The sequence below is a fragment of the Myotis daubentonii genome, chromosome 5, assembly GCF_963259705.1.
Source record: "Myotis daubentonii chromosome 5, mMyoDau2.1, whole genome shotgun sequence".
Classification (NCBI taxonomy): Eukaryota; Metazoa; Chordata; class Mammalia; order Chiroptera; family Vespertilionidae; genus Myotis; species Myotis daubentonii.
Window position 1 is genome coordinate 81,590,207 of NC_081844.1, and position 14,471 is coordinate 81,604,677.

General features: G+C 53.9%; 1 protein-coding gene across 2 annotated transcripts in view; it reads right to left on the minus strand.

Moving 5' to 3' along the window:
* Nucleotides 1-3,338: 3,338 nt before the first annotated feature.
* SIL1 (SIL1 nucleotide exchange factor) overlaps nucleotides 3,339-14,471 on the minus strand; it is a 228,135-nt gene continuing 217,002 nt past the window's right edge. For both annotated transcript variants that reach the window (XM_059698515.1, XM_059698514.1), the window contains exons 8-10: nucleotides 7,220-7,316; nucleotides 6,628-6,792; nucleotides 3,339-3,863 (exon numbers count right to left, since the gene is read on the minus strand). In XM_059698515.1, the coding sequence (XP_059554498.1) occupies nucleotides 3,507-3,863; nucleotides 6,628-6,792; nucleotides 7,220-7,316 (619 nt within the window). In that variant the 3' untranslated portion in view covers nucleotides 3,339-3,506. The remainder of the gene's footprint in view (nucleotides 3,864-6,627; nucleotides 6,793-7,219; nucleotides 7,317-14,471) is intronic.

The following is a 14,471-nucleotide window of genomic DNA, read 5'->3' on the forward strand; positions in this document are numbered from 1 at the left end:
CCAATCTCCGCAGTCAGGTTCAGTCCAGGATCCCCAGCCATGCTCTCTCCAGGCTCCGCCTCCAGGCTCCGAGGCCAGTCCCTGTCCAGGATCCTCCGGCATGCTCTCTCCAGCAAAGTTCTTCTGTCTCTAGAGAACGTTCTGTGTAGGTCCTGTGCCTAGGCTCTGTCTCTCTTGGTCCTGTCTTCCAAGCCCTGTCTCCTAAGTTCTGTCTCTTTCTGTCTTGTTACATCTGTATTTATACCAGTTGATTCAATCCTATCAATCTCTATTACAAAGGTTAGGGCGTTTCTTATCTCCATTCCAGGGAGTAAAGATTATGTAGCTTAAGCATGATTGTTTGTAGTGATTAACTACCCGCCTGGCACTTAGTTAAGGAGTTTCATCCCCTCCCTGACTTCAGGGAAAAATTCCTACCTGGGGAAACAACCTTTCTCGGAGAGGTGACCTTGGTTAAAACACACAGCGCTAAGGGGAGCAAACATATTAAGAACCGTATGCTATATATGCCAGGTCCCTTGAAACAGCAAGGATGGACCGGCTCCCGGCACTTGGGGTTCCTCAAATGGACCTCTTTCTCTCACCTCAGGCCTTCCTACATCTTCCTGGGGCTGAAATCCCTTCCCCCTTTCACTTGGCTTGTGTTTCAAGCACCTTCAGGTCTCAGTTTGGCTACTACCAGTTCTGGGAGGCCTTCCCTGACCTCCTCAGCTCCAACTGAGCAAGGCTTCCCCCATCACATCCATGTCACAGTGGGACTACTGTCCCCCACCAGACTGTGAGCTGCCGGATAGCAGGGCTGTTACCCTGGGGCCTAACACTGAGTAAGTGCTCACTAAATACAATCTGAATAAAAGAATGAGTGGACAAGAAAACTATTAAGAACCAAGCCTGCTAAGAGATGGGATGGGGGACCTAGGACCACCATCCCACTCCCCATTCCTATCATCCTCCCACACGGAAGCCCTGGCTCAGCCCGTCCAGCAGCAGGGAACCAGCAGTCAGCCAGAGCCTAGGAGGAGTCCACAAGTCACAGCTCTCAGCCATGAGGCCAAGAGCCCTACAGCCCCACAACATGAGGGGTGGGAGGAGAGGAAAGCAGCTTGAGGCCCTGGTAGGAAGAAGTCACATCACCCCAAGTACTAGTGGCTAAGAGTCCCCCATTACCATTTCCTGCCTAACTTCAAACCCAGGTCACATTCCTTGGCCACAGTTCCCAGGATGGCACTCAAAGGGGGCAGAGAAGGGCTCCTTCTAGACCCGCACACAATTAATGATGAACCGGTGGAACCAGAACCCACACCCAAGCAGCGTGAGCCCAAGCCCTTGGTCACATGGCTGCCTGTCTCCTAGGTGGGTCTGCTACATGGCCCAGGACCAAGCAATCAGACACCCGGCACTAACTCGGTGAGGCCAATGAGAACACCCAGTGGACCAAACGTCACCATTTTTGATGCCCTGTTTGTACGGAGAGGGAGGAGGGGGGAGCAGCAGTCCACTGCTCAACCTGTGGGCGCAGCAGCCTGGCACTGATCTGGTGTCCCTCACCACAGACCCCAGAGGCTCTTCCTCAGCCCCAGGGACCGCCGATCCCATCCCCTAAGAGCTCCTGGTCCAAAGTCCCCTTTCTGTAGCATCCCAGTGGATAGAAGTCCTCAATTAGGCCTCTACTAGTCTAACTCCTTCCAAGGAGACCCCTGCTCATATCTCAGATCAGACCCTGGTGGTTACAGAGGCCTCCAGGGCTGGGGATCCTCAGCCCCAGCCTGACAGTACCCCAGGATCTCACAGGGTCTCCTTCCACAGCTGCCCACATTCCTGCCAGCCCCTGCTCAGGGTGCACCTGCTCCTGCGGCCTCAGCACTCACCCCTGCCAGGACGCTCAGACCAAACTCAGCCCCAAACCCAGGCTCTCCCCATGTCTCACCTTCCGCCTTTCTCAAATCCACCTGCAGGGTCTGCTGTCATCTTTAAAGTGACTCTTGACTGGCCTTAGCCAGGCCCTGGCACCTCCTTTCTGGAGCCTACCCCGCTCTGCCATAGAACAGCTGCTCTGCCATCTCTCCTGGCCCTCCATTACTGTCTGTCAAATTAAACACAATTCCCTTCCGAGCCACACATTCACACTTTCCACAGCGTGATCAGCCCAGCAAATCCCAGCTCTGCCTCTCACAAGCTGTGTGACATTAGGCAGATCATTTAGCCTCTCGGAGCCATGATTTTCTCATCTATAAAATGTACTTTGAAAGCTACTGAGAGATTCTAAAGGCAGTGAGGCAGAATCCAACATCTGATAGGCTTCGGGTCTGATCCTCACTTTGCTGGAACCCTGCGGCCTCCTACGCCGGTGGAACAGGCTCCTGCCTCCTCCAGCCCACGTGGGCAGCTCTGGGCAGGCAGCAGCTCTCTTCCAAGCTCCTGTGTGCTGTGGCATGAGGCGAGCAGAAGGTCTGAGGCTAAGCAAAGGGACTTCAGGGAAGTAAGTACTCGGTGTCCCCTCAGCATAGGGAAGTTGAGATTTCTACATGCAGGCGGAGGGGCTGCCTGAACAGCAGGAGTGAGCCTCTGGTGCATTGGGAAAGGCTGATAAACAAACGCACCAGAATCCAAATCAGGAAGGCCCGGAGCTGGGGTTGCCGTGGCAACCTGCAGTAGGCTCCCAGCCTCTCTGAGATGGGGGCAGGGACTTGTCAGATTCGGATGCCCCTGCCTCCAAAGCCTCCTCCGTGGGCTCTGCCCAGCTCTGCACGGACACAGAGGGGCAAAGGCACAGAGAGGCAGGCCTGGGCTCCCACTACCAGCTTTAGTGAGGTCACTCCTCTCCCAGGGTGAGGCCTCTACCCAAGAGCCCCCAGAGTGAAACAAGCCCCTCCCAGCACCCTCCACCACCAGGTCCCAGCACCAATCACTCAGCCCAGCCCATCAGCATCCCTCATGTGGTGATGCCCTCAGGCTACTCCAGGACCAATGGCCTGAAATCTATTACTTGGTACAAGGTAGAGGGGGCAGGGAGATAGCCCCAGACTTCCCCTGATAGCAGGGTGGGGGAGGGACATCACAGGGGCCAAGCACTGGGGTAGTCCTTTATGCGCGTTTTCTCTCATTTAATGGCATAACCTTTGACAGATGAGGAAACAGGCTCAGAAAAGTTAAGTGACTTGACAAGGTCACAGAGCTACTGGGTGGTAAAAGCTATGTCCCAGCCAGAGTTTTCCAACTTCTGAGCCTGGATCCTTCCCAACTGGGGGGCCTGTTCCTAGATGCCCTGGGCTGACCATGCAGCATGTCATCAAGGGCTGTGCCCAGTCTGCACAGAAACACAGTAGACAGACAGATAATGACCTTCATGCCTCCATTTAATGGCCAGTCCAGCACTGCCCCGCTGACGCCCAGACCCCAATAGGGAAGCCCTCCATTCTGCCTGCTGTCCCCTGAAGAACCATCCAAACCGGTACCTCTCAGCCTTCCTAGCAGTTCCAGTCTAGCCTCAGTCTTAGGGGGCAGCCTCATCTCAGCTCCTTCAGCAAACTGTTGATAGAGCCCAGCAGTTCCCAGAAGTAGCCCTCATCCTCGCCATCTTGGAGCTCCTGGGCGGCTAGCACCTGGTATTCAGCCTGCAGACTGGCCAGCGTCCTGCTGAGCTTGGGGTCCTGATGGTAGTGGTCCCAGCAGGTGACCAGGAGGGCACCCAGTGTCTGCAGCACCTTTTCACGGGCATCATGTTCAGGCAGCGCCAGCAGGTGGGCAGTGATCTCACACCAGCCTTGTTCTCGCAGGCTTGGCAGGAGGTGCACCTGGCGATATTGCTGCAGCTTCTCTGGGGACGTCTCCTGGGTCAGCTTGGCCTCCTCCTCGGCAAACATCTGCCATCCGTATGGCCAGGCGACAGGGGTCGGGTGGGGAGGAGAGAACACACAGAGAACAGTCAGCCCTGCCCTTCAGATGTGAAGGCACATGGCTGACCTGTGAGTTCGAACCCTCTTCCTTCATCCCCTTGGACCTCAAAGGCCCTTCATGGGAGAAGGCCAGCAGGATTCATGGCTTCACACATACTCCCCCACCTATCTATCTATCCATCCATCCACTCATCCAAACAACTGTGCAGTGTGCCAGATGCTGGAGACATAAAGATGGAGACATGGTCCCCGCCCTTGAGGAGCTCAGGGTCTAGCAGGAGAATAAAAGTTAACGGAGTAATTAATTCCTAAAGAGCATAATAAACTTAGTCCAGCAGTGTAGTGTGGTGCCAGCCCAAGACCATTCGGCTGTCAGTGCTGGAGCGGGAATGTGAACCAGCTAGGGCTTCCCTGAGCCGTGAGGGATGTGTGGGCGTTGTCCAAGGATAAGGATGGAGTGGGGGGTCCACATACAGGAGGGTGATAACAATGCCTGGGCCCACCTCCTTTTGAAGAATGGCAGGTTAGCCCTGGCTGGTTTGGTTCAGTGGGTAGAACATCGGCCTGCAGATTGAAGGGTCCCGGGTTCAATTCCGGTCAAGGACACATGCCCGGGGTTACAAGCTCGATCCCCAGTAGGGAGCATGCAGGAGGCAACCGATCAATGATTCTCTCTCATTATTGATCTTTCTCTCTCTCCCCTCCCTCTCTCTCCCTCCCTCCTTCTCCTTTCCTCTCTGAAATTTAAAAAAAAAAAAAAAAAAAAAGAATGGCAGGTTATGCTTGTTGATGGACACAACAGACAGAGCCCTGAGTGTCCCTCCAGGAGGATGGCCTCCAGGCTGAGGGTCTGGAGAGTTGAGGAACGTCTGGGCAGGAACCCAGCCCCATCAGCAAAATATGGGGGAACCAATGCTTCCAGAGGCGGCAGGAAACACCTGAAAGCTGACAAGATGGCAGCTTATTTCAAAGGTCAGGGGAAGGCTACGCAGAGGTGGAGGTTGGCAGGGGTGGCAATGCCCATATGGGCTGTACTAATGTCCTGCAAGGAGTCTCTGCCCTAACTCCAGGGAGAATGAGGCATGCAGGGTACAGAGAAGGCAAGAGGGGAGCCCAGCAAAGATGAGGGGCCACAGTAGACCACATGACAGCCTTGGGGCCCACTGGGGCTGGTGGAGGAAGCTGGGGGGCAGGAGGAGTCAGCATCCTGGAACAGGAAAAGCTCACGACCATCCCCAGTCTGGCTAGTTCTTCACTCCTGGGGAACAGAGAAGCCCTGACTGCCTCCAGCATAGAGCATGCTGACATCTTCCTAAAGCCTCTGCTGCAGGAGGATGGCTGTCTCTGCACTGTTTGCCGAGAGACACCAGTCCCTCCCTGATCTTCACAGCACCCCAGGACTCCAGGACTGAGCCAATGTCAGTGCCCGCCATGCCAGGGCTGGGGGCCGTGAAGAGACACCCAAGGCAACAGAAGAAGAGATCAGGTCTCTCTCCAGCCAATGTTCACGTCCTTCTCCACGCTTGTTGGCCCACATCCAGGATGTCAGCTGTGCCTGGGCCTTATTAATTGGATGTGAGCACCACATGGCTGCCTGCTGTTCTGGGTTCTGCAGCTTAAAGGGGAAGAGAGGGAGAAAAGGAAAGAAAGAGAGAGGGAGACAGGGAGGGAGGAAAAAGGGAGGGAGAGAGGGAAAAGAGGGAGGGAGGGAGAGAGACAGGGAGGGAAGAAGAAGGGAGGGAGGGTGAGAGAGGGAGGGAGAGGGGAGAGGGGAGAGGGAGGGAGACTGAGAGACATGACAGGCCAAGAGAGTCAGAGCGGGCAAGCACACAAAAGCAATAGCTGACAGAGAAGCAGCAATGGACAGCCCTGACCCTCAGCAAAGCACAGGGGGGAGGGGCAGGGAGGAGGGATGGGCCCCTCAGCCTCCAACACTCAGCAGCGGTTCCAGCAGCTGCCCAGCCCTGCTCCACCAATCCGCAGCCTGGCTGTTCTAGGGAGAATGACAGGCAGCTGAAAAGGCCCTGCCAATGCTCGCTGCAGCAGATGAACTAAGAATCCAGGCCTAGCTGGTTTTACTCTATCCATAATGAAGACACTTTCTTGGTCTCACAAAGACCAATGTGAGCCAGGCACCAAGTCTCCTCCGGGTGGCAAGCACCTGGGGTCCCCAGGGCCTTGCAGGGCAGCCATTCTGAGCCCCTGCCCAGAGCCAAAGCTCTCAGAGTAGGCAACTCCAGGTTTCTAGAATCTTAAGATTCAGCATCATTCCAGCCCTTGGCTCCTTGGTCCCTTGGCTGTTGTCATGGCTCCTAGACACAGCTGCTCTATCCCTCCTGCTCCTCATCACCCCACCCTATGCTTCAGCCTTAAATGAGGGGCTCATCCAGAGGATTTCTGGCCTTCGATCACACTGATCCTGAGTTTGCACACTTTGCTCGGACCACTGCCAACACCTTCTCTTTCTCCTTCCTCATCAGCCTCAGGTTTCAGCTCAGCAGTCATTTCCCACAGGACATCCTCCCTGATGTCTCGGAAATACTGGGTTTGGAGCCCTCAAGTGAGGCCCCACAGCATCCCTGTCTACCCAGACCAGAACTGGCATGTTTGCTCCAAAGCACTTACTAAAGAGGATGAAGGGATGAATGAAAGAGACATGGGAGGGACCAGGATCAAATGGTCACAAGCAAACACTAACAGTGAGAGGGAGGCAGGGCAAGCGGGGACTCACCTTTTCAGTGACCAGGTCGTAGAGCAGGGTGACCACGCGCACAGCCAGCACCTCTGTGCCCTTCTCCTGCACCAAGCTCCTCAGGACCTGCAGGCCCCCCAGCTTCAGGAACTGCTGCTGGGCATAGGGGAAGTGTCGTAGTAGGGAGCACAGTGCAAACAGGACCTGGGGAGGCACACATCCAGATGGGTGAGGGGCCAATCAGAGCTGGCCCTGCCCCAGGCCCAGAAAAGGCAGCTGTAAGTGTACCAACCATCTCAGCATGGCTCCCATTCTTCCTGGCTCCATCCACTACCCTCAGGGACAGCTACACCCCAGAACTCAGGACTGGGAGAGCCAGACACCTTCAACATCACCCAGTGGACAAATCGAGGCCCAGTGCAGGCCGCCAGGGTGTGGGACTCAAAACCACACGGTGGGAACTACATCCAGGGCCCCAGACGCCTTGGGATGCTGCTGTGATACTTTGAGTGAGTGGGACCTCTCCGCCTATGCCCCCCGAAGTGACACGCACAGCCTGGAAGGGGACCAGTGCCTTCCAGGCTCCACAGGTGTGCTGGGGGCTGGGAGGAGGAAAGGAGTAGAGTCCCACCTTCTTCTTTGCAGCGAGAGGCTGCTCCGTAGCCAGGATGACCAGCAGCTTCTGCAGGGCTCCACCCTCGATGGCCTCCACCTGGACCTTTGGGTTGCTATGGAGGGTGGGAAGGGGAAGCACAGAAAAGCATGACTTGGCACCTATTCACCAAGATGGGGCAACACCACTGTGCCCAGCCCAGAGATCTGGGTGGTCAGAGACTTGACACCACACCAGCCATCCCTTGGGAGAAACAAGGTGTGCAAGGGGGTGGGGGGAGGTTCTCCCCTCTGGACAAGCTAGAACTGAGATGGGGAAACAGGCTTAGTGTGGATCCTCCTGGGTACAATGACCTATGGCACAAACGACAGGGTCAAGTGCCCCCAGGCCAGTCTCCCCTGCCCAGCAGCCAGCAGGCTGGGGTGTTTTAAAAATGGAAATCACATCTACCACTTTAAGATCCTTCTGGTGCTCAGGGTGCTACATCTATGCCCCTGCTCCGGAAAGCCTCCATCCACCTTCCCCAAGCCAGTGTTGGGTGCTCCTCTTTCAATGACCCCAGGCCCATCACACACTGTGGGGCAATTACTAATGGGGTCCCCTAGGCAGGAACCCGTTCTTTTTCTCTCCTCTCCTGGGCAGAGCACACACACAGCACATAGCGAACGCTGTGGTAGGAAGATAAAAAGAAAACACAAGATCCAGGGAGCCTCTGCATCCCTATGCAGATCCTGAAACAGACCAACCCAGTGCCTCCCCACCAGCCCTCCACTCTCTGAGAGCAGCTGAGGTTACATATCCCTGTAACCTCTGCGTTGAGCACAGGGCCTGCCATGGCTGAGGACCCTGAACAATAGGGAATGAATGAATAAACACATTTATACCATAACTGTGCCGACCAACAAACAGGCAGTGCTAACACCCTCAGCACCCAGGGCTGCCTCTGGAATTCCTCTCCCCATTCTAGGCTGGGCGGAGTAATCAGAGTCCAACACTTCAGGCACAGCCCTCCTGGATGAAAGGATGCTGGGCCTGGAAGGGTGCCAGGGAGGGCACATGGCAGGGAACCCCAGCAGGATACCCTTTGCAGGATCCTTGCTTTCTCAAATCAAATTAGTGATCAATTAAAGAGCAAGTGCCAAACACAGGGACCTGTGTGTTTAGGCCCTTGAGGAAGGTCAAGGCTCCCTCACCAGCCACTTCTGAGGCTTCCGAGAAAAAAGGCAGCAGGCACACAAAAAGCCTGAGGCCAGCAGCAAAGGGAAGGGCAAGGCCAGAGATCAGACAGCCACAGAGGGGACCAAGTCTCCACCAGCTCTGGCTGCCTTCCCTTAGAATGGCCACCAGCCTCCTGGAGGCCACAAAAGGGCCTGGTTCCTCCTAACCCCAACCTTGGCAGGGGGTCCTCATGGCACGAGGCAGGGTGTTAAAAACCAGAGGGAGAAAGCTCCTGGTCCAAACCCCAGAGAAAAATGGAGGCAGGTAATAAGAGTGTTTACACTGCTGCTTGCAGGAGGGGCCCTGGCACAGAGCAGGCACTCCGTAAGTGCTGCCGAATGGCATAGTGATGGCCCCCCTTCTATCCCTCCCTGGCACCAGCTTCAAGGTTCAAAGCAGACTCAGCACCCTAAGCCAGTTTTCCTGCTGTAAAATGAGAGGTGCCTTCGTCCCTCTGCGTCCCTCTCAACAGAGAGGACATGCGGGGTGGGTGCCAGCCTGTCCCACTGTTACTCCACTCGTGTCTGAGGAGCAATCTGGAGACAGGCTGGGGTCTCTGGGGAAGTGAGGCTGACAGCTCCTGTCCAGACAGGCAGGTGGGCGCCGATGCATGGGGGACTGGGAGCTGAACCTCTCCCCTGCCCCTGCTCCCCCAACTTGAGAAAGGCAGCTGCTTCATCAAAGTGTGAGCGAATTAGGGCTGTCTCTGCCATCATGTGCCCGAGGAACGCTCCCGCAACAGGCAGGGTCCAGGAAAAGACAAGGACCACAGAAATGGCAAATGCTGCCTCCCAAGGAAGGGGGTTCTGCCAGGCCCGACACTGCATCAGCCTCGGGGAGGGCCACTGATATGCCCCAGCCTCAGGGGACTGCAGAGTGGCAGAGACAAGGCCCTCCAAACACAGCACAAAGCTTCACCCTTGTCCTCAGATCTACTGAGAACAAGACCCAGAGACGAGACAATCACCCAGCCAACCCGAGAAGGTAAGAGCAGAGCTCAGGACAGAGTGGGAATCCAAGGAGGCCTGGCCTGAGCACATGGGGTTCAGCTTGGGCACCTCCCAGAGCAGCAGCCCTACCACCAACAAAAGGTATAGGGGAGAGACAACATGATAAAGAAGGCAAGAGCACACAATGGAATAAAGACATCTCTTCAATAAATGGCGTTGGGATAACTGGACAGCTACATGTAAAAAAATGAAACTAGACCACCAACTTACACCATACACAATAATAAACTCAAAATGGATAACAGATTTAAAGGTAAGTTGTGAAACAATAAAAATCCTTGAAGAAAGCACAGGCAGCAAAATCTCAGACATTTCACGATACAACACCCAGGGCAAGAGAAACAAAGGGGGAAAAATGAATGAATAGGACTACATCAAACTAAAAAGCTTCTGCACAGCAAAAGAAATCAGCACCAAAATGAAAAGGGACCCACTATATGGATCTGGGAGTGGAGTGGGGGTCCCAAAGAGTTCAGTGAGGCCCTCTAACCTGCAGCCCAACTTAAGGGGGGTGGAAGCTTGGGGAGGACCCCTCCCTTTCCAGAGGGGCTTGCTGCCTGGACCCCCTACGTTGGAACTGGAGGCAGGGAATGTGGAGAGAGGAGGGCATGTGCCTGTGAAAAAACAGGCCCTGCCTCATTGCCCTCTCCCCTGCCCCCTGCGGGAAAGAGCTACCTGGACCCACTCTTGGGGGGAGGGGGCAGAGGTGTTTTTTATATATGTGTATATATATATTTTTTAAGCTCTGAGCTGTCAACGAGACGTTTCCTACCAAAAAAAAAAAAAAAAAAAAAGAATATATTGGCCAATGATACATCTGATCTGATAAAGGATTAATATCCAAAATGCATAAAGTACTCATACAACTCAACAAAAGGAAGACAAACAATCCAATAAAAAAAGTAAATGAACAGAAGACCTAAATAGACACTTCTCCAAAGAGGTTATCCAGATGGCCATGAGACATATGAAAAATGTTTCAACGTCCCTAATCATCAGAGAGATGCAAATTAAAACGACAATGAGGTACTACCTCACACCTGCCAGAATGGCTACCATCAATAAATCAACAAACAGTAAGTGCTGGCAAGGATGTGGAGAAAAAGGAACCCTAGTACACTGCTGGTAGGAATGCAGACTGGTACAGCCACTATAGAAAACAGTGTGGAGTTTCCTCAAAAAATTAAAAATGGAACTGCCATTTGACCCAGTAATCCCAATTCTAGTAAGATAGCCTAAAAAACCTAAAACACCAATCAGAAAGAATGTATGCAATCCTATGTTCATAGCAGCATAATCTACAATAGCTAAGATCTGGAAACAGCTCATGTGCGCATCAGTAGATGAATGGATTTAAACACTGTGGTACATTTACACCATGGAACGCTATGTAGCTGTAAAAAATAAGGATCTCTTACCCTTTGAGACAGCATGGAGGAACCTGGAGATTATCATGCTAAGTGAAATAAGTCAGTCAGAGGAAGACAAGTATCACATGATCTCACTTATATCTAACTAGAGGCCCAGTGCATGAAATTCATGCACTCGGGGGGTCCCTCAGCCTGGCCTGCATCCTCTTGCAGTCAGGGAACCCTCGGGGGGATGTCCAACTGACGGCTGAGACCCGCTCTCCATGCAGGCAGTCAGACATCCTTAGAGCTGCTGCCACCGCTGCTGTGCTTGCTAGCCATGAGTGGTGCTCCCCCTGTGGGAGTGCACTGACCACCAGGGGGCAGCTCCTGTGTTGAGCAGAGTCTGCCCCCTGGTGGTCAGTGCGCATCATAGTCACCAGTTGTTCCGCCTGGGGCCAAGACCGGATCTCCAACATCCCCCGCGGAGAGGGCACAGCCAGGCCGAGGGACCCCACTGGTGCACAATTGGGCCGGACAGGGATGCAGGAGGGCTCCAGGGCATATCCAGCCAGTCTCGATCAGTCCTGATCAGCCCAGTCCCGATCAGCCAGACCCCAGCAGCAAGCTAACCTACCAGGTGACTGTCTGCCCCCTGGTGGTCAGTGCACATCAGAGTGAGCGATTGAGTGACCTTAGCGTTATCATTAGCACATTACGCTTTGATTGGTTGAACAGACGACCAGACACTTAGCATATTAGGCTATTATATAGGATGAACAAAATAAATGGACAAAATGAAAGCATGCAACAGACTGAGGAGCCTCAGAGGGTAGGGAAGAGATCAGCCAAAGCACTTGCAAAGGGGGCAGGCATGGACTGTGTAGGCAAATACTTGGGATACTCCAGAGAAAGAATAAGCTGATTGGGAGGCAAGAAAAGATGCCAAAAGCCAATAGGAGATATGGCTTCCCTGGTACTTCCATGGGAGCCCCAATGTAAGTCAGAGAGGGCCTGACTCTGTCTTAGGCAAGATGGAGAGGCTAGCCACTGCCAGGCAATTGCTTCGAGAAGGCCCATGCAGGACAGATCCTTGGGGAAGCTCAGCCTGCTCTCTATCATTCAACACTGAGCAAGCCAGGATTTACAGCAGATGTTATTTACTGGTTTAGAAGTGAATGAATAAATGAATGGCTTGTAACTTTAGGCCAGACCAGGTGGCTCTGAACCTAAGGTCTGTGGGGTTCTAGAAGAGCCAGGAGAGCTGCATAGGAGAGGTGAGACTACAGGAAGGGGACAGCATGATCATGTGTGTAGAGGCGAGGGGATTGTTCAGTGGAAGGCTTCCCTGGAGAGTCATAAAAATTGGGCTGAGAGGTGCAGCTCACCTGATACCAAGAGGCCACGCTGGACATAGTGCCAGCAGGTCTGTTGGTTGGGACCAAGATGGGGCGACATAGGACCCAGACACCACCCAGCAAATGGAACCTGCTCCTATTCTTACTTCAGCCCACACCCAGGGGAAAACCGTAAGTTGGAAACAAGTGCGTCCAGGTGTCAGACACCAGAGAGAGCCCTGGAGCAAGATTCATGTCAGGACAGTGAGGTGGGGTGGGGGAGGGGGAGGGGGCAGTGGCGAGGAACAAGAGTTGAGCTAGGAGACACACTGAACCAGGCACAGCCCACCACTCCCAGGTCAGGCTGTTTCTGGTTACGTGGTGCTGTGCCTATACCTGCCCAGCATCCCTTCTTCCCCATCTCCTAGCACTGACACTTTCCTTCCTTCGAGACTGCTGCTTCTCCCACTCCTGTGGTCCTGATGGGGTGGATCTCAACTCCCCAGGCTGCAGGGGAGAGCTTGTGGCCCAGTGCTGGGTCCCCCAGGACTAGGCAGTCAGAGCCCTTCAGTCTTCCACACTGGAGTCAGGACAGAGAAAAATTCTCTTCTCCACAAGGTAAGGTGGCTGTAAGCCAAGAGCACCTACAGCTTTGCCAGCAGTAGCCAGGCCCACCCAACCCAAAGGGGAAAGCCCATTTACAGTACGAGAGAACAGAGCTTAATGCACAGGCGAAGGAAACCAGGGAGGATAAGAGAAAGCCTGATGCCTTTTGTCACTTGCTGAAATCGCTTTCATAAAGCAATTAATCCCCTTGTTCTCCTGCACCAGTTCGGAAGGACCTGGTCAGTAAAGCAGACTGTGGGAAAACGTGGGCCTGTGGCCGCGTGGGCTCGGCAACCCCGGGCCCGCGCGCGCTGCCGCCTCTTCTCCTGATCAGCGTAAATGAGGGCCCCACATAAATCTGGGCCCTACCGAGGCTCAGGGCTTCAGTGGCTCGGTGAACACCTCAGGGTCAAATACAACACCCTCTGAAAACAGCCTTTTACGCTGCCCAGTCAAGGAGCTGAGGAAGCACCGCAGAGGGAGCCTGGGAGAGACAAGGCCTGCTTTTCCGACGGCCCTCCACCCATCCAGGCAGGGACAGCAGAGGCCAGTTGTTTCTTGAGCAATGTGGCCAGAGGGTCAGACACCAACATGCTCTCAGAGCCTCTCTCCCCCCAGGCAGCTCTGCCTTGGGCTCTACGCTCACTGTTGTGTGCTTTTGGGGAGGAAATACCCAAAATAGCTTAGAGTGAGGTACAAGGGCCAGGGCCTGGAGAACCCTTGGTGAGAATCCTGTGAACAATGGCTGATGACCTCAGATAAGTCCCTTTACTTCAGTATCCTCACCTGTGAGGCAGAGCTAAAACTACCCTGTGCTAAAGAGAGCATAGTTAATAATGCCAAAATGCTAGCTGAAGCTTTGTGACAGAAAGATTATGATTATAGTGGGTTTGCTACCCAAAGAGGCCAGACCAGTACCTTGAGAGCACAACTTTATTTAGCCCAGATGCCTGGGGCACGTATAGCTGGCCTCATACCCCTCCCAGCCTACAGAATCTGGACCAGAGCTACACCCCTTGCCTGGGGTGAGGTTTGGGGGGGGCGGGGTGTCTTGATGGATAGACATGGATGTCCTGACAGTTGGAGATTGAGAGAGTTAAAAGAGCAGGGGCCTGCAAGCCTCTTAGTGACATTAGTGGCACCAGTGTGCTCAAAGTCAACAAAAGGATATTAAGGACGTAGCTCGTAGCTTGTCTCTGGCGAGATAAATGAGAATAAACCTTGTTCAGGGCTAAGCAGGCTGGACTGAATAAATACCATTAGCACTTGGATTACTGGGATGTTCACAATCAGCAGGCGAGTCAGCTGCCTGTGTGCAGAGGGACAGCAGCAGCAGCTGCTAATCTGTAGACTTGGGGGGTGGGGGTGGGGATTGCAGAAATGAAGTGATTACATTTGCAGAAACCAAACCATTTGGGTCAGAGTGCCCGATGTGGGTAATCTCCCAAGGGTCAAAGGTCATACTTTAGCTAACCAAAGCTGAGCAAGTGTTGGGGGTGGGGGTGAAGGAGCGATCTTAGGGTGTGCGGCCAAGCCTGGCTGGGAGTGGGAAGAGGACATGAGAATGCTGCCCACTTTAGGTACAGGAGTGGCTTCATAATTTTCAGGCCCAGTGCAAAGTGAAAATGTGGGGCCCTTGTTAAAAAACTGTAAGGAATTTCAGGTGGCAAGGGCAGAGCATTAAATCAAGCCAGGCCCTTTTCAGTGTGGGGTCTTGTGCAGCTGGACAGGTCACACAGCCACAAAGCAG